Below are 24585 nucleotides of genomic sequence, written 5' to 3' on the forward strand. Positions count from 1 at the left end.
TTTGCATTCGTCAGTGCTGGTGCACAACGATCATTGATGCTAAAACATGTAAGTTGTGCTGACCCATTATTGGATACCCATTATATGTTTTATGTCATAAAAACTGTCATAAATACTTCCATGTAAACATATCCGTGGTAGAAATAGTTTATTCATCGGTATTTCACTTATGTTTAGGAAAGCGTAGGACAACGTTTCTTTGTTTCCGCCCCAAATCGTCTTTAATTTCGAGTTCCCCAGTCTCGCGTTTGCTTTGTTATCACATGATTTCTACGAGACTTGTTCAAGCTCAAAATGGCGGCGGAAGTTGCAGGTGCTTCAGAAACGGAGAAGGATACGGACGGCACCTCTACTCCAATGCAGAGAATTTTTTCCGTCGCCGAGTGCTCCGTAGAGAGTGTCTCAGTATATTTGGACCGTGCAGAAGTATGCAGGTCAATCAAATTGGATGCTACACCGGGTGATCACGAAGTGATCGTCAAAGGCTTGTCCTGTGAAATCGACTCGGAGTCGATTAGGTAGGTTTAAAGTTGTTTACAGTCTTAATTATCAGTGATTGGAGCATTTAATTGATATACACGTGCGGTGTATGTAAATTTGACGTTATTATGTTCAGTATTACAGTATGCATTTAATTAGGAGTGCACGTATACCACGCATTTTTAGTTTGAGACAGTTGAAGTGAGGTGACATTTAAAAATTAATGCGTAAAAATAACGCTAAACAGCTTAATTAATACCTCGTATAGATAGCAAATCACCTATACTGTTGTGAAAATATGGATGATTATAAAAATGCAGATAATGCTATAATTTCATGTTACAAGATAAGGTACCAGTGATCAGAATAGGTCATTGACTTTCTAAGGGAATAATTATGAATCATCTTACTGTCTAATATGTAGTCATTATCAGTAATATTGCTATTATTGAGTCATCCAGGTGATGACTAGGAATGCTTCCTTCATTATCAGAAAAGAGCCACCTCAGGACTTGATGGACTGGTGGTTAAGAGTGATTCAGGCATGATAAATATTTTGTTTTACTTAATTATCTTTTTAGAAAATTGTGATGCACTGTTGAGTGTAAAATGAAGAATTGAACGAGTAGCAATGCATTGATTTAAGAGGCTGTTTCAGTGAATTGTATTTTAAAAGTGAATGCAATAGTGTGAAAAATTAAGAAATATGCTAATCATTATAGAATTGTAAGTCTGTGTTAATTATTCACAAATTTCAAATACTTCACAAAAATGGTATTTTGTTGCTTTTTCATGATTTTTCATTTTTATTTACTGACAAAAATATATTCCTGGGATGAATCCAACCTTCTGTGTAGAACTTTCAGTCTTCTTTTTCTGATATTAGCAACAAAATGTTGGTTATCAATTTTGCTCCAAATGTACTTAAGTCAATTAAAACCTGTACCCTTTCAATTGAATCAAGATTATTTTTTAAAAATTTTATTGCTCAAGATATGTTTGGGGTTTATTAGTAAATAATCTTGATAATTAACAGGCTCTGGGTAGAGTTCAATATTTTGTATTGGATCACATATTTATTTACAATTGCAATTGTGAACTATGCCAGTATTTTTCAAATAGTAATTGTGTTAGGTCTGGAGATACATTAAATTTTATAGCATGTAATAGGATGAGAAAAAGATACTATTAATTAGGAGTTTTACACTCTGTAAATTTTTATATAAGCTTATGTATACTTGGATATTTATATTGATTGGTAAATCATTGATAGAGATACAGAGACATAGGTGATATAAGGACAGATGGTAATAGTTGCCAGGTCATGTACCCTTTTAATTTCCTAGCAAATTGAAGAAATTAATTAGAAGTAACAACCCAGACACATCTATTGCATAACTTGAGATGTCTGGGAGTGTGGTGTGGTTTACTTGTACTTGACTTGGAAGGCTGCCAGCTGATAAATCAACTGCAAAAACCAGTTTCTTGCTGTTTTTCACAAGTATTTATCCCTGCCAGCATCTTGTTTTATTGAAAAGACGCTGCTAGTGAGTTTTTGGAAGGTCCCTGGAAGATGACAAATAGCATGTTGGTTATGTGTTGTGATAGTTTGGATTTTGGGTAGATGCTAATTTTGTAAAATTGTTACAGAACTTAAATTATCCATAAATAATCTTAAATGTTGTCTGAAGTAAAATGTTGCTCAGTTAAAGAAGAAAAAGTGTAGATGATGATGTAGGCCATTTTTTTATTAACAGTTGCTGAGACTTTGAAATGAGATTTCCTTGATTTTCACCTTTATCATTTGTTTTTTTTTCCTACAATTTTCCTTATTTTTCCCTGGGAAGTTATTACCTCATACTTACTGTTAGCAGTTAGGCGGAAATTGGTTATTTACTCTGGCATAAACATAGGGCATGCATGATTGATGAGCTATTAGAGCAAAGAGCTGAATAAATAACCTGTGTCAGTTATTTATGTAATGAAGTGGGATATGAAGGGGAACAGTTAGTTGTGGTGGTGGTGGTGGTGTTAGGAGGAGGGGGGGGGGTGCTCACAGGCTACCTCCACATACCATTGAACTTAACAATATTGATGTTCTAAACTAGTCTTGTTGAAGTCTTCTGTTCTAATATTACAACCAATAATTGATCTAAATACTTTCCCGAGGCCTACCGTGCTCTGGTAAAGGCCCTAAAATAGAATAATCAATAGTTGTTCAGAATTATTCATGTTTCTGGCAGAGTACACACGGTTGAACCTTGGATATGGATTTCTGTGCAAGGCTGAACATCTTTGAGCTATATACTGTAGTTAACTGCTTAATTGACCAGCCCAGATGAGACAAACGATAGAAACGAAGCTCCTATAGTACTGTTGTAGGTCCTAGTATTGGGAATTTTGAGCAGACATATTATCCTATAACATGCAATGGTGTCTGCTTTGCTTGATTCCCCTGCTCACCACAGGCTGACAGATACGCACTCAGAGAAAAGAAGAAAATAAGCTTGAAATCAATTTTGTTAGAATAAATTCTGGTATGCGTTACATCAAGGTGCTTTATTATGACCGATACATGATGACTTAAGGCACCCAAGTCTAAATATTGAAATAAAAAGAAGCTGATCAATCTGGCAAGATAAACCTACGCAAACTGTGTATACCCCGCTGTTGTATCACCGCCCAACAGAGGTGAAAATGCCATGGATGCAGCAAACATGTCAAAAGTCAAATTGCTGATCAGTTGTGTAAAAGACATTCTGGGTACACCTGGGCCTCATTAGGCTTAAAAAGCTTTCAAATGCAACCTTTGATTTAAAGAACCCAAACCATACCAGAACAAATGTAACGATCAGTTTAGAAAAAAAAAGTAAGTCTAGTTAATGTCGGTGTTACGTGATATGTTGTATCTAATCAGGGAGGGAAGTTTAGAATTCTCTTCCAAGATGTTGATAAAGAAATGAAAGTGGTATTTTGAAAATGCAACCTTCTGACACCCTAATGTAGCGTTCTAATGATGTTTGCATCCTGAAGTATACTCTCTGCTGGATAAGCAATACATTTTCTGAAGTGTTGGACCAGTACGTTTCAAGGTGTACAAGCCAGTTTGGTATATAGTAGAGCTGTGATAAGAACTTCTTGGAAAGTTGAACAGGAAAAGACATATTTTCAGTGTGAACTTAAAATAAAGGTGTGCTCTTGAACTGTTTTCAGATCTTCATATTTTAGTAGATATTGTTATGCTCCCAACATTTTGCGGCAATTTGAGGTTCCTTGTCATCATCATTGCATCATTTGCACTTTTTTATTTGTTCGCTTTTAGGTGGGTGATTTAAGAATGTGTTACTGGATAATGCAAGGCAGGAAACAGAATTTTTCTTTTTCCTCATTTCTGTCTTAGTGTATTCTGTGTACCTGCCATGCTGGACCATATGTTAGAATTCTGCAATTGTACATCATTAAAGGAAATGAGCAGGTTAACTATGATTACATCTATATCGTTAGAATGATTGACATGCCATGCCATGCAATTAAAGGGTACGAAATGTGTATTATTATGTAGGGATAATGAAAGGTTATAAATATATGCCGAGATCATTTACTATAGCTTTACACTAATCCATAGAATAGTAAAGCCATAGATATCAGGTTGAACTAAAGCTGAGACACTTGATTGCAGCTTCACATGACTGAATGGAGAAATTATAGTGCAGTTGCAAAAAGGATAGATTGCAATTAAATAATACTGGGGTTGGGAATATGCTATGTTTTTGTGTAAAATAAAATTAATCATTTATGAAAGTAATTATTGCATATGATCAGGGTTGTGTTAGACAGAAACACTGACAGCACTGGCTGAATAAGATGCATTGCTGCAAGTTTATTACTACATAAAGCTTGGTTTTCTTGACACAAATCACTCAGTTCCAAGGGATTATGTGATTAGCATTACTTGTTAACATTATATGTGTTTAATTCACAATTTGATTATGATTATTTTGATTATTTTACATAGGGTTGAAGGTAAAGGGCCTGCTACTATAAGTGAGGTATCATTCCAAGTGAAGCATGTTGTGCCAGACCAGGCTGAGAAAAGTGAAAAACAGAAAGAATTAGAACAAGAACTAAAAGAAGCAAGGAAAAAAGAAGGTTTTTTAGTTGCCAGACAACAGCGGACACAGAAACAGAAAGATGTTTTGAATGGATTTGCAGACAGCTTAACGAAAGATGCAGGGAAAAATAAGGTAAGACGACATTGAAAGGGGCCTCTTCTTTTGAACATTTATTGGATATTTTGAACTCGTCCATGGCCACAACAAACAAATTTCTGAATAAGCCAAAAACAATTTTTGAAACACTGTTTTATGCCATGCATATTAAAAAAAGAGAAAATTGTCACAGAAATTGTTTTAATGCCTACTTGGCCATAGACCTAAAATCATCTATTCCTATCCAATTACTGTGTATTTATTTACTTAGTATGTGTATGTAAATAGTGTGTGTATATCTGAAGTACACAGTACACATTTTACCCTCTGTCTGTGCAGAGTTGACATGAAAAACAAGGCTCAATTACATACTCAATATCCATATTTGCACATACTTGATTGATTTCTCTCTTTGTAATCAATGGAACCTGTTAGATTATCTATTTCATTCATCTGTTAGAATGATACAAGAAAAAACCTGTATAGCAATCAAACGTTAAAAATTATGGTCACCTGGAGAAGATGACATTATAGACTTTAACTTTCGTTTGAAGAACACAGGAATGAAATAAGAAGAAAAGTCATATAGCCAAATACAAGTACACTAAATAGGTTTTCAAAATTACAATTATTTAAGGGGAAATTAATTTACATTTGTACTTTAATTGTTAATTTATTGGGGTATGATAAGCTTTTATTTTATAAGATATATTATTTGGATTTGACTGTCTGTTTTAATTAGAATGAGCAAGATATCAGTACGAGCTGTCATGGATTTGTTTAATTTTAGGAAGGACAGCCTGTTGCATTGTGTGGTATGTTGGATGATGGACTTCTCTCAGGGATGAGTGGATTTTTTGACTTCTATGAAAAACAAGCATCAAGGCTCGATGAAACACTCCATGACTTGACACAAGAGTTGGAAAAATTGCGGCAGCAAATTTTAGCACTACAGAGCAACCTCCGTGATATTCAAAACTCATCTGGAGAAAGTATCTCAAGGTAAAAGCCAAAATAGAACAACCTGATATAAAAAGTCCAAATGTAAAGACCTTATGATATTTAAATAGAAGCCTGTATTGAATTTGCCTGGTTACTTTTACACAATATTAGTGTATAAAGTCAATGACATGCTATTGGTATTTCATTTGTGCTTAAGTGTTCCCCGGGGAGGAAGGCTTATTAAGTACATACAGCTAGAGACAGAGCACTGTTAAATACATAAAAAACTGCCAATACGCCATCATCCTGCCGATACTGTCATGTTAATAGATAGTAGCTATATTTAGCAGTAGGACTGACAATGAGACCATATAAGATGTATTGGCATACAATATGGTGACAGTCTTAATTGTCAGCTTGGCAAGGTGAAAAGAAATGGAAACCACAGAAAAGATTCACTATTTGCACCTTTTATTTTGTAGAATTTTAAAATGTTCATTGACGCAAATGCTAAGAATCTCCTTTTAACTAAATGACAAAACATGATTAATATATGCATGCAGTGTTTACAGAATATCTGTGTCAAATCAAAAGGATTTTGTATTAAAAAACAGTGCTAGGTCAATACAGTGTAGTAGGTACTTCTCTGCACAATTGTCTGGGCACTTCTCTCTAAGGGAGTCGATAATACAAACTTGTATGAATGCCCAGTGGAATGTGATATGGATGTGTCTTCTGACCTGCTGCAGATGTTGTTTTTTATCATTATCATTGACTGATCTTGTGCTGGAGCTGGAGTAAGGTCATATAAGGCAAATAGATTGTGATATATGTTAAAAATTGTGGATTTTGATAAATAAGCAATGCATTAGACAAGTTGTAAATTTTCTTTAAATGCTGTTAGAGGTAATTAACTTTAGCTAGGTAAAATTATTGTTTTGACACTTTTTCTTTAAGGTATACAAAATGCGTTTAAATATATTTCAATGTCATATCTGTATATCTGTCATGTCTGTATATCTGTCAAAGCTATGCATTTTTCCAAAGACCGTAAAAAATGATAAAACCCCTTGTCAGTGCACTGCTTGTCAATATTTTCTTCTATGATGTACAGGAAGACGTTGATCTAAATGTCTTGCCAGACATTTAGAAAAATTATTTAATTAGAAATAGTATAAAACATTGAATCAAAGTGCAAGGACTGGACATGTAGTTATTTGTGAGTAGGAGAATAATTTTTTGTTTAATGAGGGAAATTCAATTTAGAATATCTTTAAAAGTAGTTATTTAGTCAAATAAAAATGAAAGTTTAAAATCTTGTCATACTTTGGCCCATTTTTTTATTTATTTAAAAACCAATCAATATATTATAAAGCTTGTATTCTGCTTTTAAGTGAACATTCAGACCCTGCTCAGATTATTCTGTTGACAATTTCATTTTGATTGTCAGTCACAACTTATTCCATTTCCTTGATCAACATCTGGGAAGCTCTAAACTTTGTTGAATTTAACAAAGTACTGAATACAACCTATCACACATTTTTCCTTTTGAACAAATATCTTGTATGGATTGGGAGAATCATAGGTCAACTGTAAAAATCAGCTTGTTTGTAAAACAAATAGTTAGCTTCATTCATTCTTAATGAGGGATTTGTTAACTTGAAAGGTGTTACAAGAAAATATTGTATGTCAGAATCCAGGATTGATGCATAATTCGTGTTTCTAGTCAAATTGAATTGACCTATCTGAGAGGATGGTTTGACTAGGAGAAATTTTCACCATAGGCATCAATGCAAATCTCTCTTGCTGTAGAGCTATCATGCCCTCTAGAAACGCTGTAGAAAATTCAAACGTCTAAAATTTAGAGGAATGGATACATGCACCCCTCTTCCTCCCCCTCTCCCACTTGCACCCCCTACTTTATTGGGGGACGTACTGGGTCAACCAGATAATATGCAACTTATATTTTATTATAAACTCTGGCTGGATCACATTCCAACACCAACACTTCCCAATATTTCAATGTAATATTTGAATATTTGACCATTTATTTGGTCACTTAGTGGCCAAGATAAGTTCATATCAAAAACTAACGTTGTACGGTTACCCCAGCAAAAAAATGAATGAATGGGATGCTTTTGCTACGAGCTATATTTTTTCTTTTAAAAAGAATAATTGGGGGCTTGTGGGCTTTGTTCTTACTATCATATGTATTTAAGGTACGTTGTATTTTCTCTCAGGAGACAATATTTTGATCACTTTTATTCAGACCCTCTATCTGTATCTGATCCCAGAGGATACAAATTCTAGAAATTTAATTATCGCTTTGTAGATGAAGTTGAGTAGTTGCCTAGTTTTATCATTAGTTTTGGATGTGCTCCATAGCTTGAAGAGAAAAAGATGTATAGTGCACATCAAGTTCACATGGAAACAAGGTTAACACTGAAGCAAATTATAAGTTATCGATCTAAATGTAATGTCTTCAGAAAGCAGGGGCTGGGGTAGAGGGGGAGAGAAAACTTTGGTCCATTGGTGTGAAGCCTTAATATAGATCTATTTCTGCAAGAAAAGATATTATGGTGTTTGTTTTTGAAATGTTTTACCTGAAGGTGAATTCCAAGGCTGTGAACTATTTCAACCGTGTCTGATAAGATTATGAAGGATTGTATACCCTGCTGTCAATCTGCTGTTTCTTTCCAATAAAATTGGCCATTGTGAACCAAAGTAGCCAATATGGGCACTTAACGGTCATGAACAGTGTTTGTTTTGTATTTATTTCATGGTTTATCTGCTGTAAGAAGTGTGTACAAGTTATACTGGGCAAACAGGGGTCAAGTGCCTTTGAATAGCCTACCCAGCAGAGAGTGTTGATTTTGAACATGGCCTCTGTTTTCTTAAAATACATAAATAGAGTGAAGTAGCTGATATTGTTATTGCTGGAAATTTTGTTTGAAAGTTCATTAGCTTGTTCCACCTGTCCTTTCCCTCCAGTTATAGCTCTATGTAATTATCAATCGACCACATGTTGTAAAATCTTTATGGTACTGCTGATATTGCTTGTGTGGTATATTACCATATATTTGGTATAATAAATAAAAAAGAAATTGTATAAAATAAAATAAAAGGAATATAAAAATAAAACGAAGTATAGATCTAAATATTTTGTATTTATTTAAATTAGACCAGCCTGTGAATAATGGAACCTTAACAAAACAAAATAGAAGCAACGTGGCATTTAACATTGTTTTGCGCATGTTGACTAGAGATTGGATTAACAAAGCCACATTTTGCAAAAAAAAATTGTACATTTTTTTCACTAATCTTGATGTCCAAACTGACTGCCTTGCCTCATCATGGCCTCTACTTGAGAGTCTGCAGCCCTTTGCAAATTAGCAACTGCTACTAGTAACTACTTGCTTCAATATGGCTGTGGAAATACATATACCCATTTGTAAGTTGTAAGGAAACTTGAGGAGAGTTTTCATCTTGATGAGACAGTGTGCCTGACTGGATGATGTGATAAGATTCAGATGAAGGTGTACAGCTCTAAAATCATTTCTTGTTTTGTACCTAATTTTTTTTGTTATTCGATATATCTACTTGATTGTAATTTGTATTGGTATCTGTATAGAGAGTAAACAGCATCTGGAGATACTTTTTTTAGAGTAGGGTGTTTCTTATTTTATTTATTGTGGTAACATTTACTTCAACAAGCTAAACTGCAGTAATAACTCAGATATCAGCAGATGATAAAAGTATTAAGGAAACACTCAGTGGGTTGGTTATTCCTGTATTTCATGCAGATATGTTTAGTTGAAAGGTATATAAACTTTTGTGATAACTTATGGCTGATGTAGCAGATGAAAATGTATAACTTGAAAGTTTGCAGTGGATTGATGAAATGATACACACAGGTGGAATTATTGTAAAAGGATATTACACCCAAATACATCAGTCAAAAATTCAAATAATCTGGAGCGATATGGCATTCTTTTCTGTACCCTGAATATACTTGACCTCCATATCTTATTTTGTGATGCTAACTTGATGTGTTAAAAGCCTTTCATATAAAACAAGGAAATCAACACTTAGTATGGAACACTGACTTATGACATCTTCAGGGATATTAATACTATTGGGTATACAAATGCCTTTAATACTGTATATCTGTTGGGGCAATTGCAGTTCATCTATCATTATGCATCAGGCCTGTATCTAGCCTTTTCAAATGTGGGTTCTTTTTCTGAGAAAGTGGACCATTTAACAACCTTAGTTGACCAGCGAAAGAAATTAATTAAAACCTCCATCAAATTTTGATGCAAGGTATATCTTTTCTGGCCATAAGGGTGAAACTTTCAAATCCCCCCTTTCCTATGGGCCTGTGTGTTGTTTATTATCTTGCGAAAAGCATTTGAGACTTGCTGCATTTCTTAAGGGATTAATAGTATTTGTTTGCAATGTCCAAATAGGTTCACCCTGTAATTCAGACTTCATTTAGAATTTATCTGCACAACCAATAACCCTTTGCCTTTCCAAAAAATGAGGAGTGTCTGTGGAAAATTTTAATATACTGTTAATTCTCCTCAGCCTGGGGAGCTAATATTGGGAAAATTGTCATTTTTACTTGGATCGGTTTTTCAAGTGCCATAAAAAAGAATGTGATTGCATGGGCTTTTGAGCTCATTTAAAGAGGAGCAGCCATTCTGAGTAGATTCATATAATTTATCAGATAAGGATGAAGACATAAATTATTCATCTCAATTCTGAATAGTATGCTGTCATATGTTTGATGTGATACCATTGAAGAGGGTTGATCTTACTGCATACTGAAACATTTTATATTAGAGGAAAATTGATTTTTTTCAACTTTGATCAAGAGGTACAAATTTGTTTCATCATGTTCTTTTTTGTTGCTAAATACTAATAGAAAGGTGATATAAACACCATGTTATAATTACTACTATAGGAGGATCTTTGTTTTAGACTGTGGGCTCTTGCAAATGATAGTCTAGAGAAATACACACAATACGTTTTCTTTCATTTTCTTCAGCTTATGTCCCCTGTCTTAAGCTTTTTATAAAAAGATACAAAGTGACACAATCTGACCACACATAGGTCTTTAAAATGCTACTTGTGGGAAACATCCCATCATGCAACCAAGTTGTAGTCATTTTTGATTCCATCATGTGGTTTGTCACTCTTTATAGTGACACTTGTTCAGTGGAAAGCTCCATAAGCAGACAGGAAAATGCATGGTTCATTGAACCAACCACTGATAATGTCTGATATAGGCGTATTGCGCCTTCAAGGAAACCAATGGCAGTGTGATCATGTGTTGAAATATTCATGAATGGCAGTCACTGATGCATATAAATATGACGTTAACACGTATTGGCACAAGCATGCCTATACAGACTGCTCACAAATGTAGAAATAGAAAGCAGAGAGCAGAGAAGTCAATATATAAAATTCCGTAAATTTACCAAAGAGTCATTATATTGTAGATGTCTATGAGATTAGCAAATTGTGGAGAGATAAAAATGCTGTTGGTATAGAATGGAATGGATAGAAATTGACATTTGTCTGTGTTCTGTTTTTTGACGATGATAAAGGACGGCTGAATTTCTTTTTTTTTTTTTAAATAACAAAATGGGTACTTTAATTCTTCATGGCATTGACTTTTCTTGATTCACTCAATTAAAGAATTAAGACTGATTTTTCAGGAAATTTGTGATTTATGTATATATAAATATATATATCTGTCATTAATATATAAAGTTGCCATGATGCCAATGTAAGCTGGTCATTCAAATTATTCAAGCAAAATGGACTATTGTTAACATTGTTAAAATAATCCTTGCATAACATTGTTTTTCTTCTTCCACTTTGAGAGTGTAAAATAATTTTATTATTTGATCTTGTCCATTTAGGCACAAAACCAGCACTGAAAAAATGTTTGATTTTATTTTCTAGGGAGGCCTCCATTCTTGTGGAGGTAAAGGAAGCCAAGCCGGTGAAGTTATTGGTGTCTTATATAGTCTACAGAGCAAGCTGGTCACCTAAGTATGACCTGAGAGTGTTCAGTGATGATGGACTGATGAAGGTGAGAAACTCAACAGAAGTCAGGTGCTGTCTAATTCTGGTCACTCTTAAGATATCATCAACCCTTGTGGTAATGCTATGATGATTAACATGCTAAAAAACACAAAACAGGCTTGATATTAAATCCACCCTTACTAAAAATATCAGTTACAAATCAAAGTTCTCCAGTATACTCTACTATAAAAAAGTTTATTCCCCCCCCCCCCCAAAAAAAAAAAAGAAAGTTTATATCATTTTTTTTTAGACTTTTGGGGAAATGCAGATATTTGTGCTCTACAGGGATTGATGGGGAAAATAATTAATTTCATCATTCCAGGCATCTTAAAATGTCAGTTTGTGTTTTTTCTTGTTGTTTTTACATTGTTATGTATCTAGTACCTCACATAAGTTTTGGGTATATTCCTTGTTTTTATTTTCAGATCCACTATTTTGGTCTTATCCAGCAAGCCACAGGGGAAGACTGGGTGGATGCCAAGCTCTCTTTGTCTACAGCGACACCTAGTGTTGGGGGCAGTGTTCCAGACTTAGGGACATTACGACTCACTTTTAAGCCAAAAGGGTATAAATAATATTTTAGTTATATTTATATAGGTGTAGAAACATATTAAATTGGTTTTAAATTCTACTACTGCTTTTGAAAAATGTCATTTATGGGTATCAGCAGATATAACATTTCTTTTTGATATTTATATTTTACACTTTAAATCATACTAATAACTACATAGAATCAGTTAATCTATTAAATTAAATGTTAAGATTTTGATTTGATAATTCTAGTTATATAGCCAGACTTTAAGTCAAAACGCTATGCTATTTTTGATATAAAGGTATTTTGTTTGGAAAGATATTTTATTGCAGCATTTTTGTTGGTAGTAACATGACGCAGAAAGGCCAGTTAGCGATGTGAACTGTCATGTCCACATGGCATTGAGAATTACTATTCAAGTCTTTCTCAAGGATGGAGTTCTGTCATTTTAGATGATAGATGAGCAAAAGAGAGAGACAAAGTAGTATTTTTAGTAATAATTTTACATTGTCAATTGGCATATCTCCAAATATGCCTTTTGAACTGTCATGTACATATTGGACGTTACTGTAGACTTTTTTCATATTTGCCAAGCTGTCATGCCAAGATGCTACAGTAAACATAACATTTTTTTTTCTTAAAAATAAGTTTGCATCATTTCATTAATGAATTTGCAAACAGTTTGAAATATTTTTTAACCAATTTTATTTTGCCAAAGAAAGTTGTTTTAGGAATTTTTGGCCTAAATAATTTTTCTTTTGCTTGAAAAATCACTTGGGAGCAAGTTTTCTATATACTAATGGGATTTGCAACCACAGCCTAGAACCCTAAATACAGACATTTCATTTAGTTTTTTAAAAATACCAGACATATGTTTTTAGATATAAACACCAAATGTGCACTTGTTTTTGTAAAGGCACTATGGTGGTATGGAGCCCATGGGACCTTTAAGAAAGTTCTTAGGTCTGAGAAAAAGCATTCATCATGAACCGCCAGTGTGTATGGATGAAGAAGAAGTAGAGCCAGTTCCTATGATGTTTGGTGCTTGTTACAACCAGTCTGAGAGGATTGAGGCTGTTCAGCTTGTTACAGAGGTGTGAAATATATGACAAGTTACCCCTTCCTCTCCCCTTCTGAGCTTTTGGCTCATACACAAATGAACCTTCCTTTAAAATTAAAAAGAAATGGTGATTGTATCCCTCAAGGTTCTGAGACTTCCATGTGGTTTTCTTCAGCTGTAGCTAACTAATGAAGTTGTCCTGGCAGCATGCCCACAGCACCTAGGCGGAAAAGGTGGAACGATAAGCCATTAACCAGATCTCATCCTTAAATTGGTTTTAGGGATTTTTTTTCTTTGAATTTTCTTTACAATTAGCACTAACCTAGTAGATGGGGGCACATTATAACTAACCTCAAATGATTTATATTTTGTTGTGAACTTCAGCAGAAACTGTATGGTTTCTCAGGCAAGTTGGATTCTGATTAAGAAATAATCCAAGCTTTCTGTGGTGTGAGGTAAAATGTACCGTTGGGAAGCATGTGGGAATATCATTGTAAAAAGTATTGCCAAGTGATTTTAGAATCATGAACAGTCTGTGTTATAAGGTACTAGCCCAAGGAAATTGCCAACATAAAAAATAAAGAGGCAACGGGCTAGTAATAAGTTGATTTTTTTTAAACACTAGCCCACTTGTAGATACCTGATTGCCTTAAGGGCTAGTAGCCTGAAAAGTTTTTGGCACAGACTGCATGAACAGCTACCCGGTCAAATTTTGTGTAAGGGTACCTCAAATTTTATTTGAAGCTGCTGTTCTATTAATTTTTAAAAAATTTTCTGATTATTATTATTATTATTTTTTTTTTTTGACAAAGTGGGAAATAGTGTGGTTCAGAACATGCTTTAAGTATTGCACTAATTGATGAACTAATATGTATATGGGTATAACTCTACATGTTTGATTGTGCATATATGCATGTATTTGTGCTTATTTCTGCTTGTTTGTCCCTTTTCAGACACGTTAAGTTGCATGCCATTTTAGGAAAATGAGAGAGACTGAGAGAGAAAGAGAGAGCGAGTTTATTTGGTTCATAGTTAAGAATGAAAGGACGTATTTGTCAGCAGAGTGACGTTTTACATTTCTTGCTTTTTCTTTTAGGGCATTCATGGATATGAAGATATTCTCAGTACAACTAGAGGCCTAATATTGGATTCTTCCAGGCTTGCATAATTAAGAAATCAAAAATATATGCTAAGAATTCTTTTTAGGCACATAAAATCTTATAAACAGAAAAAAATATCATGGAGAGATCCACCTGTAGAAAACTGTATTGACTTAGACCTAGACCTTGAAGAATTGTCAGATATAGGAAGTCCTTCACTTCAAAGAAGGTCTGAGCCTCAACCAGATGTCAGCCATAGAAAATCCAAGGTATTCATTGGGGGGAAAAAACTCCACTTCCACTGCATGTTCGCCTTGTTTGAGCTTGCCATCATTTTCAGGCACAGTCGAGTTTCTTTGTAATCTTTGCAGCTGAAGCATGTGTTTCCTGCCTGATCCCACCGCTGCCACCGCAAACAATGTACCTTTAGTTTGTTTTCTATATAGGTCATTCCCATTGCTGCCACTGTTCTGTTTAGTTTTCTTCCAAGTAGGACATGTAGGGTTGTTGTCACCACAATCTGTCCTCATCTTCCTTTCACTACCTTATTTACTGCAGCCTGTATAGATCACCACGGAAAGCCAAACGCACAAGTGGTTCATTCCGTTCTCAAGAGAAAAATTCCCCCAGAACCTTGGCTCCACCAGGACAGAACTTAGGGTCTGAGGAAATGATGGATGGAATGGCAGCCAATTTTGATTTAGAGAATCATGAAGAGTCAGTAGAAATGACAGTAGCCAGTACAGAGGTACAGTAGGTTTGCAAGAAAGCAGGGGCGCAGGTCATAAATCAGAACCAAGACTGAAAACTTTTATCATGCAACGGGGCTTTTTTTTTGTCTTTTACTAAAGGCCTTTATGCATTTTGTTTTGCATTGAGATGAATTAATGTGGTAAAAAACATACATAAAAATATGCTCAGAGAGTTGATTTCAAAATGGTTTTCTTTTCCATGTATCTAAATCTAGGTTGCATCTTTACAGCTTTAGCTACAAACTGCCTAAATGTGGCAACTAAGATTTTCAGCTAGTTGTTGTTTTTTTCCTTTTACTCTGAAATCCCCAAGTTTATATGTATCTTTAGAACATATATATATAACTATGCGAAAAGAAAAAAGCATGTATGTTTGTAAGAGCATATGCTGATGTGTGAGAGAGAAAGGGATAAACCATAATCAACTAACAGTATCTAGTGTGTAGCATATTCTGAAGCTGTAGCTTGGTGTTTGATTTGCCCCAGTTCAGTAACAACATCCCTTTTCACTAATCGGGCATTAATTATTAAAAATTGCCAGTGAGCTTGAAATATTTTCATGATAGTGATACTTTTTATTTCACAAATGAATAAATAAAGAGGTAAGAAAGTGGTAATATATCATTCTATTAGACCAAATATTTTACATATTAAAAAATGAAATGATTCTCATTTGACTTTTGATACGTCACTTTTTCAGGTGCGGGAAAGCATGGTTAGTGCTAGCTATGACATCCCTCGCTTCTCAACCATTCCTTGTGATAATAATGCTCACAAAGTAACAGTGGCCATTTTGGATTTAAAACCCAGTTTTTCTTACGAGTGTGTGCCAAAAAAATCGGCCCATGCATTCCTGAAGGCCAAAGTGAAAAATGACTCCGCCTATGCACTTCTTCCTGGACCAATGAACATCTTCCTGGACAATAATTTTGTTGCCAAGGTAACATCTGATTACTTGTAGAATTATTACAGATTTGGGGTATTACTAGTGTGTGTCTTGTCACTACTGCCACCTATATGCTATTACTGTTACTTATCATATATATAACGCCCCTTCTTTTGCGTATTACCATACTATGATGGCCAGCCACATTTGGCATTTGGAAGAGATCCAATTTGGGGGTCTATCGATACGTTTTATTTACTCAGTACTATTTATATCGATGTGTATTTCTAAGATGAATGTTTAATTTGCTTTTATGTGTTAATTTTGTTGTCATATTTTCTTTAAAACAGGTGAAAGAAGACATCATGTGACCAGCAGTATAATTAAAATAAATAATGATAATATCCTCATTTCAGAGTGATTTAAAGTCGGTTAGTCCTTCAGAAGAATTTTATTGTTCATTAGGAGTTGATCCCTATGTAAAAGTAGACTATAAACCTTTGGTAAAACACCGGAACGAGGCTGGAGTGTTTTCAAAAAGTATACAGATGCAACACAAGCAGGTTTGTACACATATCATCCCACAGGAAATTTGGTCATGATAGTGATATTTTATAGTTTATTTTAACTTCATTACTCTGTACTATAGATTTTAATTGGTATTATATCTCATTCAGCTTGATCTGTAGATGTTGTGAGCTGTGTCTAGTTCTACATTATCACTGACCCACTCATTTTTAGGTGACGTCGATTAAAAATACACGACAAACTTCAGTAAAACTCTTGGTCACAGAGCAACTGCCTCTTAGTTTAGAAGAAAAAATAAAGGTAATGTAACTTTGCAAAATGAATAAAGAAAGAAATAAAAAATTTAATATTTATATATAAATAAATAAATAAGTCTCGTAAATACTTAAGAAGTACACCTTGAAATTGATTACTGTAAATCAAGTAAGATCATTGAAAATATTGGGTTATCAAGTAGTCACTTGTGTTTTTGATTCAAAGCAGTGGCAAACTGAGCAAATCACATAATTATTTTTTACCCAAAAATGTAGGTGACACTTGTTGAACCCAGTATAAAACATCCAGAGAAGCAGGAGAAGAACAGACCTGTGAGGGTGAACAGGGCAAATAACATAGAGTGGGAGTTAGAAATTCCTCCTAGCGAGACAAAGGAACTGGTGCTTAGATACACTGTGGAATATCCATCTTCAGAAGAACTAGAAGTGGCTCCAGAGGGGAGTCACCAGTGGTAGCCCTCACAGAAAAAAGGTCATGTGGCAGAAAGGTCAAGGTCAATGCAGAAAATTTATATTTTATATTTTTTTTTTTGCCTCAAAATTAATGTTGAAAACTCATTTTAAGTCTTGGAAATTATCTTGGATCAGTGAATTGGAAGTGGCTGGCAAAATTCAAGTCCATGTAAAACAATACATAGATAGACATAGAATTAGACCTTATGAAGAATTTCTAATTGTCCTTCAGTCGTTTCTGTCAAGTGACCCTGTGTGGTAGCCATTTCTATATTGTGTCTTGAACTAACACCAAGCAAGTGCCTACAGGTATGTTCTATTTTTCATCTCTGGGTGCAATTGTGAATAGATCTATGCAAATCACTGACACCCTGTGACATAATGGTCATCAATGTGTATAGGTAAAATTATATTATTGCAACAAATTTCTTGAGTTCACTTTTGGTCAACAGGCGCTTTATTAATGAACTCTTTTGCATCGTGTAAGATGATCAGGGACAAGTGAAAGCAGTAACTATGCCAGTGGATTAAACTCCATGTGCCATTTTATGTATCACAATTATGAAAAATCTAAAATGGAAGAAAAGCATATCTGGGTGGGATCATTATGCTGAATAGTTTCATTTTTGGAGGCAATCCCATTATCTAAAGGGTAAAATATCTCTGCTTAGGTATAACTTTATATAAAAGGTATAAAGGCAGTAAGATGATTTAGTAATTTTTGTATATTCATCATACCCATATGATGTATGTATAATGCATTTTTTTGCTTATTTATTATTATTGATTCACAATGGTGCTGGTCGCTTTGGGCTTCCACATTACCCAGGTAATGAGATACATATTATACATAGTATAAGAAGACTAACAAATTATTATTATACAAAAATGCTTTAAGCCAAGATGCATTAAAGACTTGTACAGATATTAGTAGTATATTACTGTAGTTACAATTTCAGGTGTTAGAAACACTCCTTGTTCAAAGTATAATTATGTATTCTTTGAACAGTTTGCAGAGGTTGTTAAATAAGTGGATAGATGTGAAAAAAATGGTAGTACTAGAGTGCTCATTATCTGTGAGCTGTACTGTAGAAGCAGTTTGTAGTTAGTATGGTATCTTGGTTTACTTGAAGTCTGCTTCCTAAATATGCCAGTTAAGTACAGAGAAATTTGAAAAATCTAAATTATTATACTGAATCAATTTATATAAGGAGTATGTAAGGTTTTTATTGGTTATACCAATATTATTTTACGCTAGAGATTTTATGTTTGTCAAGAATTTGGATTAAAAAAATAATAATTTGTATTGTTTTAAGTGTTTGGGAAAAAAACTTTTGCAAAATGGCATTGTATGAAATGACATATACAAACTTCTTTGATATATATCAGTATATAAATCTGGTCGCATTTATGATTTTTAGTTGGTAAACCCTAAGTCATGACTTTTCATGAGGAGTTTTGCTTTTAAAATTAAAAAAGGAAAGTTTAAATGTCAGTCAATTCTCATTTTTAAAAGGCAGCTAAATGAATGTGTAGATTGTTTTATCTGCATAGAAAACTTTGCCAATGTGTGCAATAAAAGATGATACTCATAAGAACTATAAATATATATAGAGTTGAAGGCATGGTTACTAAATAAGATTTGGAGCTTTCTTTTTATTATTATATATGCAGATGTGCATAATGTAGAAAATGATAATGATTCAGTAGCTACTTGCAATATCAAATGATTTACAAATTCAATATTGTTTCATTATTCATTATATGAATTTTCTCTAAATTTTTTTTATTTGAACCAAGCTGGCTTTTGAGAAATTTTAAATTACCAACATGTCAAATCTGTTTGAATATTTCCAAGTAGTTACTGTATTTACAATATTTGGGGGCAGACCATAAAATCAGATACCAGTACAGTGATGAACTTTGGTGTTGTACATGGTAGAGGTAGATACTGAATGAATAATTTGTTGTTCATGTGAAATTATTTGGGTAATAAATTTAAAAAAATCTCTGAATCTCAGTTCTACATTTGCTCAGTAAGTGTGGTAGTCTGTTATCAGTTAGAAGATTCGCAGTATTCACAGTTCAGAATTTATCTGTCTGCACTGTGGTGTCTGATGGATCATGGCACTTGTTTGCAGGGATCATGTAATTTTTTTTTTTTTTTTTAATTTTGATTTCTTACCAGATTTTTTCATTAAAAAACTTGCCAAATGACAGTTTTAGTTGAATTGACCTAATTTTATTGATGTATTTACCACCAGTTATTTGTTTTACTAGAATTTGCCCTTCACATGTTCTGATGTCAGGATTGGTTTGCTAAGATATTTCAATTAATATACTGTTATCATTTTGTTTACAAGTCATTCAATCCAATAAAAAAGTTGGACATATCTTGTGATCAGCGAAGCAGTGGAAATTTTTTTGGAATTTTAATATTATCTACAGATTTCATTCAGAGGACATTTTAAATATTGATTGTAAACTGTGAATTCAAAGCTCTTTATTGGTTATGCACATTTAGTTAAGAAGTTTTTTCTTAAACTTTGCTTTGCCTAAGCAAACACTGAGTTGTATGTATAATCACATAAATGTTTTCTAACAAACTGAAAAAGATAAAGAAATTTTCCCATTGTTTTATTTTATGTTGGGAGATGAACTTGTGAAACAAAATTAAAACATGATGACCACTGCAAACTGTCTTGAGATTTCTACTTTATATATCAGTTAAGTGGAGTAACTGTATCAAAGAATTAACACTTTATTTTTATTAGTTAACTTGGTTTTGGTGCTTTGAATCACAAAACATTTTGTTGTTGGGGTAGTACTAAGTACTTATGACATTGTATATATGTACTCAACCTGATATATTGTTTGTGTTGGCAGGTCCTTTTGAATAATTTTATACATCGTGTTGATATTTTGTTTTGAAATTTCACCTTGTTTTCTGACAAGTCAATGTGTTTTTAAACATACGAACATGTTCTGTACAAGTAAATTTGGTAGAGATTTCCAGGCAAAGACATTAGTCTTGCCACATTCATCAGATTCCTGTGAACCCAAATAAACTTATTTTTTACTTTTACATTATTTCTTGTCATATTATTCTTCTGTGCTGGCTGATTTTTATTCAAGAGCAACCTAAAATGCAACAAATGAATTATGATTTCAAGAAACCTATATTATATCGTAATATTGTGTAAGCTCTAAAAGCCTACACAATATTATATAAATGGCATCTCTACCACACTGAAATTTGTTTTTCACACAGCATTACATAAAATTATCCCAACTGCAAAATCTTTGTCATCCTGAAATTTCAAAAGATGACCATAGTTAATTGCACTAAATAACTCATTTGGTTTCTTGGACAATTTTAATATGTGATAAAAGAAATGTCATTTTTTTCCAAGTTTCACAAATAAAACAAGATTAAGAAGAGAGATCTATTTATTTTATAAACCTGAAGATCACAGAAAACTTCAGAAAAAACTAAGCCAATTGGCATTTATTGTGTGTATTCATATACAAAGTAAACAAAAAAATAACAAAAAATATACACTTCTATGTCAACAACACAAAGTGGTGGATTAAGTTTTATTTACAAAATACAATGTCAAGACCAAAGTTCTTTTCTTTTATGACGTCAACATATTAAACAGGTTCAAGCAGTATTTAATGTACAACCTTGAAAGGTCACACTGGCACACTTCAGTTTTGACAGCCAACAATATTAAAATGGCAATATATATGTACAAAAATAAATCCTCAAACATCAATATATACAATATTATCTGTACAAATAAAATCTGTACAAAACAGTTTACCTTTAATTTCATAACTGATCAAATTTAAGTTTAGTCACATTGTATCAAAAGGAATATTCATTAAAAAAAAACAAAAGTCAAATATATCCACCTTTTTAAAAAGCAGAATAAAAGTAGAATTATTGGACGGAATATTTGCTCTTTAAATGTTGATGAAAAACTGTCAACCTTGGCAATCAAGTATAATCATGGAAGGAATGATGATAACAATCTTGCAAAGCATTTGGTTTTAATATAAAGTCTTACAGTTCTTTAATCTGGATTCTTTAATACTGTTGTGTAAATAGGGCTCCAGAATTACGGGCATATTAAACTCAGCCTTGAAACTCCAGGTCAACCTTCTATGACCACTGCAAGGTAACAGGACAACAAGTGCTTTATTTAACAAGTAAGCTGTGTATTAATTACCCTTGTTTACTTTATTTTAAATGGTGGCATTATCCTTTTGGTAAATACTGTAATCATGAATAACCTTGAGGTTAATTGTTTAACAAAAACAGCAGTGTTTACAGTGCCTAAAAAAAGTCCTGCGATCATATCACAAGATGGTGGCAGAAATTAATAAGGCCTAATGGTGGCTGACAGTCCTCTCAGAGCCCAACGAGTGGCAGGAATGTTCTCCCTCCTAACATCAATCTCCATGATAGGGTCGCGTGGGGCAGTGCGTGAATGGAACAAGGGACATGCATAGGTCTCTGCTGCTCGTGTTGGATCCTGGATGTTTGGTTTCTCGGACTGTGGCCAGCACGTGATGTGTACGACGGGCAAAGGTGTGCAGCCATGTTTGGGTGGCAGGTCCAGCAGCTCTCCTGTCGTTTTCTCCCAGGCACAGCCCCACATGTACAGGCCAAATACAAACATGCCTTCTTGTGGGGGATCTCGTAACTGAATTGTAAATATACAATATGATATGTCAAATTTATACATGCACATGTACATGCTCAGATTAGACACAAAATTTTGACTCAACTTCAAACTTTTGGTTCATAGACTTGCTCAATGAGTGTGGGTGTATGTATGCCCATGTTCTTAGTTTCTCAACAGATATCTGCAACTTATTACCAGATGGCAGCATAGTTGCAAGGGTGACACACCGTATGAATGTTTTCTTCTTAAAGTTCTAAACAAACACTGCCTAAAGCTCAAGAAATCTTCACCTTATCTTTATTCTACTTACATGGTCTTTATCCCTGGCTGTGATCTCTGTCTGGAAGACAAATGGCTCCACAGACCCTGACCTATCCACAGAGTAGTGTTTGTGTGAGTCTTGCTTCAGTAAGGCTAACAGAGCCTTGGGGTTGAAGAAGGCACCAAGCCAGTAAGCAGGCATCTTCTCACGGCCCTGAAACATCGTACAAACAATTTTAATAGTGCCACCTTAAAAGTGCAACTTCAATAGAATACTTCTTGTGCCAGGCTTCAAATGTCTCAATTACAACATTAATTACCACAATTTATCATCTGTACTGTTCAGGATACTTTTGTTCATGCTTAATGAACAAACAGAATATGTGACTTTAGCAGTACAACTATTCTCAAATTCAAACAAAATTTGACCATGGCCTTAAGCTTATACACACCAAGATAATGATCTTCTCAAAGTGCTGATTTCTCTCAGTCAGTGAGGTAAGCCACTGTCCAAGTGGGTAGTTCTGTGGTGGCGCTGAGTGACCTGACAGGGCACACCATGTCCTTGGTATCCTCATGTGGTACAGGTCGTCTGCTGCCAGGATCATGTCTGGAGTCAACTGGTCACCAAATGTACCCAGCTCACAGGCGTTCTTGATGGCCTGAAAGAATACGCACTTCACTTGACTGACTGATTTATATAGGAAGCTGGAAGTTTCCTAGTCTAGGATTAAGAACTCATACAACAGACTGAATTTTTTAAATCTTAAATATATTCAAATTTTTCCCAATTTAAATTAAAAACAAATTTTGTTTTAAAGGGCACCTCTCCAATATACTTCATGAAAAATCTTGATAAAAGATGCTTTTAAAAACTTTGTCAGCACGTCATACTTACCACAAGAGTTGATTTGATATCAGTGAGCAGAGCATGCATCTGTTCACACTCTTTCTGTATCCACAGATAAAATGGAGCCTCAGGGTCTATCCTCTCATTCTTCTTGATTTTCTCCAGGACATATTCCTAAAATGAATGAACTCAATTCATAAACTAAGTAAAGACAAGTTTCTCAACATAATTATTATTATTAGTTGTAGTAGCATTATTACCCCTGAAATCAGTTTTACATTACTGCATTACCTTAACCTGAAATTTATGAGTCAATATGAAGAAAACCAGACAACTTATGATCCCCAAGACCCAGGGGGTTCCCTTTGTAATCTTTATATGTCATGAAGCAATGCAACTTAAAACTTTTGTGTGTCTATTTCATTTCAGTTGTGAACACAGTCTACATGAGAGTACCCACCTTGCTGAAAGCCTTTGGCACCTTAGGGATGGTGGTATGGCAGATCTCCCACAGCTCTACATCTTTCCTCAGCTTCATGGCAGCAAAGCTGGCTGTGGCAAACACTCCCATGTTTACTATCTGTGGGTTCAGGCTGTGCATGCTCACCTGGGCTATGGGGGGACCTGACACAAAACACAATGTGGACTTTATCATTAAGAAAACAGAATACTTAAGTCATTTTATCTCTGTGGTGTTCAGCTTCATAAAGTTAAGTTTAAACTTTTTACTGCTGAGCTAAACCTCATGCTTAGCCATTGAAAAGTATAACCTTATGTTCATTATTAAATGTTTGGTTTTCCATTCTACAATGCATTGATCAATTTTGTTAATTTATTTCATAAAAGCAACACGTAAGTCAATAATAAAAACCATTACACTAGAATGAGTCCAAATTCTAAAACAATAAAGACTAAAGGAATAAATAATGAACAATTTAGTCAATAATCTTCATATACAAACAATCTACAACAAATAACTCCAATTTTCATATTATTACAAATCATTTCTAATTCATCAGCCATAACTTTAGTGAGTGATTGTCACCAATGACTGTTACCTTCAAATGGAGTAGGGGGTCTAGGGAAAAGTTTGTGGCTGAGGTTTTCTGACTGCGGCATGTTGTCAAATACCCTGTTAAGTCTGGTAAATACATACTGGTCATCTCCAAGCAGACACTGGAAACACACGGGAAATCACATATGATAAAACCGATCAGCATTCAAATGTTAGCATACCATCCAGTGATGTTATGGCTGTGTAATTATGGTGAGGTTAAAATATTATATTTATTTAGATTTTGAATCACAAAAATGTGATTTTATTATTAATCATCAAAAGCTAGTTATACAAAATGTGTGTTGTTATTAAAATGCCAGTTAGACAAACTGTGATTTATAAAAAAGTATTAAAATAAATGTGCAATTTATGAAAATTAAATAAAACAAATTAAACAAGACAAAAGTTCTG

General features: G+C 34.0%; 2 protein-coding genes across 21 annotated transcripts in view; one reads left to right on the forward strand and one right to left on the reverse strand.

Moving 5' to 3' along the window:
* The first annotated feature begins 265 nt into the window (after positions 1-265).
* LOC106170908 (protein F37C4.5-like) lies at positions 266-20397 on the forward strand. 3 transcript variants are annotated; one of them, XM_087001299.1, is made up of 10 exons: positions 266-518; positions 4496-4724; positions 5479-5690; positions 11604-11733; positions 12152-12291; positions 13175-13352; positions 15871-16110; positions 16473-16619; positions 16798-16884; positions 17115-20397. In XM_087001299.1, exons 1-10 carry the CDS (start codon positions 295-297, stop codon positions 17313-17315), a joined length of 1788 nt encoding a protein of 595 aa, XP_086857425.1. In that variant the 5' UTR covers positions 266-294; the 3' UTR covers positions 17316-20397. The 3 variants fall into 3 exon arrangements, with proteins under 3 accessions (XP_086857425.1, XP_086857426.1, XP_023932046.2); XM_087001300.1 differs by lacking the exon at positions 13175-13352 and adding an exon at positions 14525-14687; XM_024076278.2 differs by lacking the exon at positions 13175-13352 and adding an exon at positions 14977-15166 and having other exon boundaries at positions 267-518.
* A 396-nt stretch (positions 20398-20793) lies between these two features.
* Positions 20794-24585, reverse strand: part of LOC106161180 (uncharacterized) — a 60188-nt gene continuing 56396 nt past the window's right edge. For all 18 annotated transcript variants that reach the window (XM_087001295.1, XM_087001286.1, XM_087001294.1 and 15 more), the window contains 6 exons: positions 24176-24293; positions 23578-23741; positions 23166-23291; positions 22720-22929; positions 22317-22481; positions 20794-22024 (listed from right to left, as the gene is read on the reverse strand). In XM_087001295.1, the coding sequence (XP_086857421.1) occupies positions 21698-22024; positions 22317-22481; positions 22720-22929; positions 23166-23291; positions 23578-23741; positions 24176-24293 (1110 nt within the window). In that variant the 3' untranslated portion in view covers positions 20794-21697. The remainder of the gene's footprint in view (positions 22025-22316; positions 22482-22719; positions 22930-23165; positions 23292-23577; positions 23742-24175; positions 24294-24585) is intronic.

This window comes from Lingula anatina, chromosome 1, assembly GCF_051362555.1.
Source record: "Lingula anatina isolate TDL-2025a chromosome 1, LinAna3.0, whole genome shotgun sequence".
NCBI lineage: Eukaryota > Metazoa > Brachiopoda > Lingulata > Lingulida > Lingulidae > Lingula > Lingula anatina.

Coding starts and splice junctions, on each gene's coding strand:
- LOC106170908 (XM_024076278.2), top strand. CDS start 295: ATGGCGGCGGAAGTTGCAGGTGCTTCAGAAACGGAGAAGGATACGGAC. Junction 16,620..16,797: donor TACAGATGCAACACAAGCAG/GTTTGTACACAT, acceptor ACTCATTTTTAG/GTGACGTCGATTAAAAATAC. Junction 16,885..17,114: donor GTTTAGAAGAAAAAATAAAG/GTAATGTAACTT, acceptor CCAAAAATGTAG/GTGACACTTGTTGAACCCAG.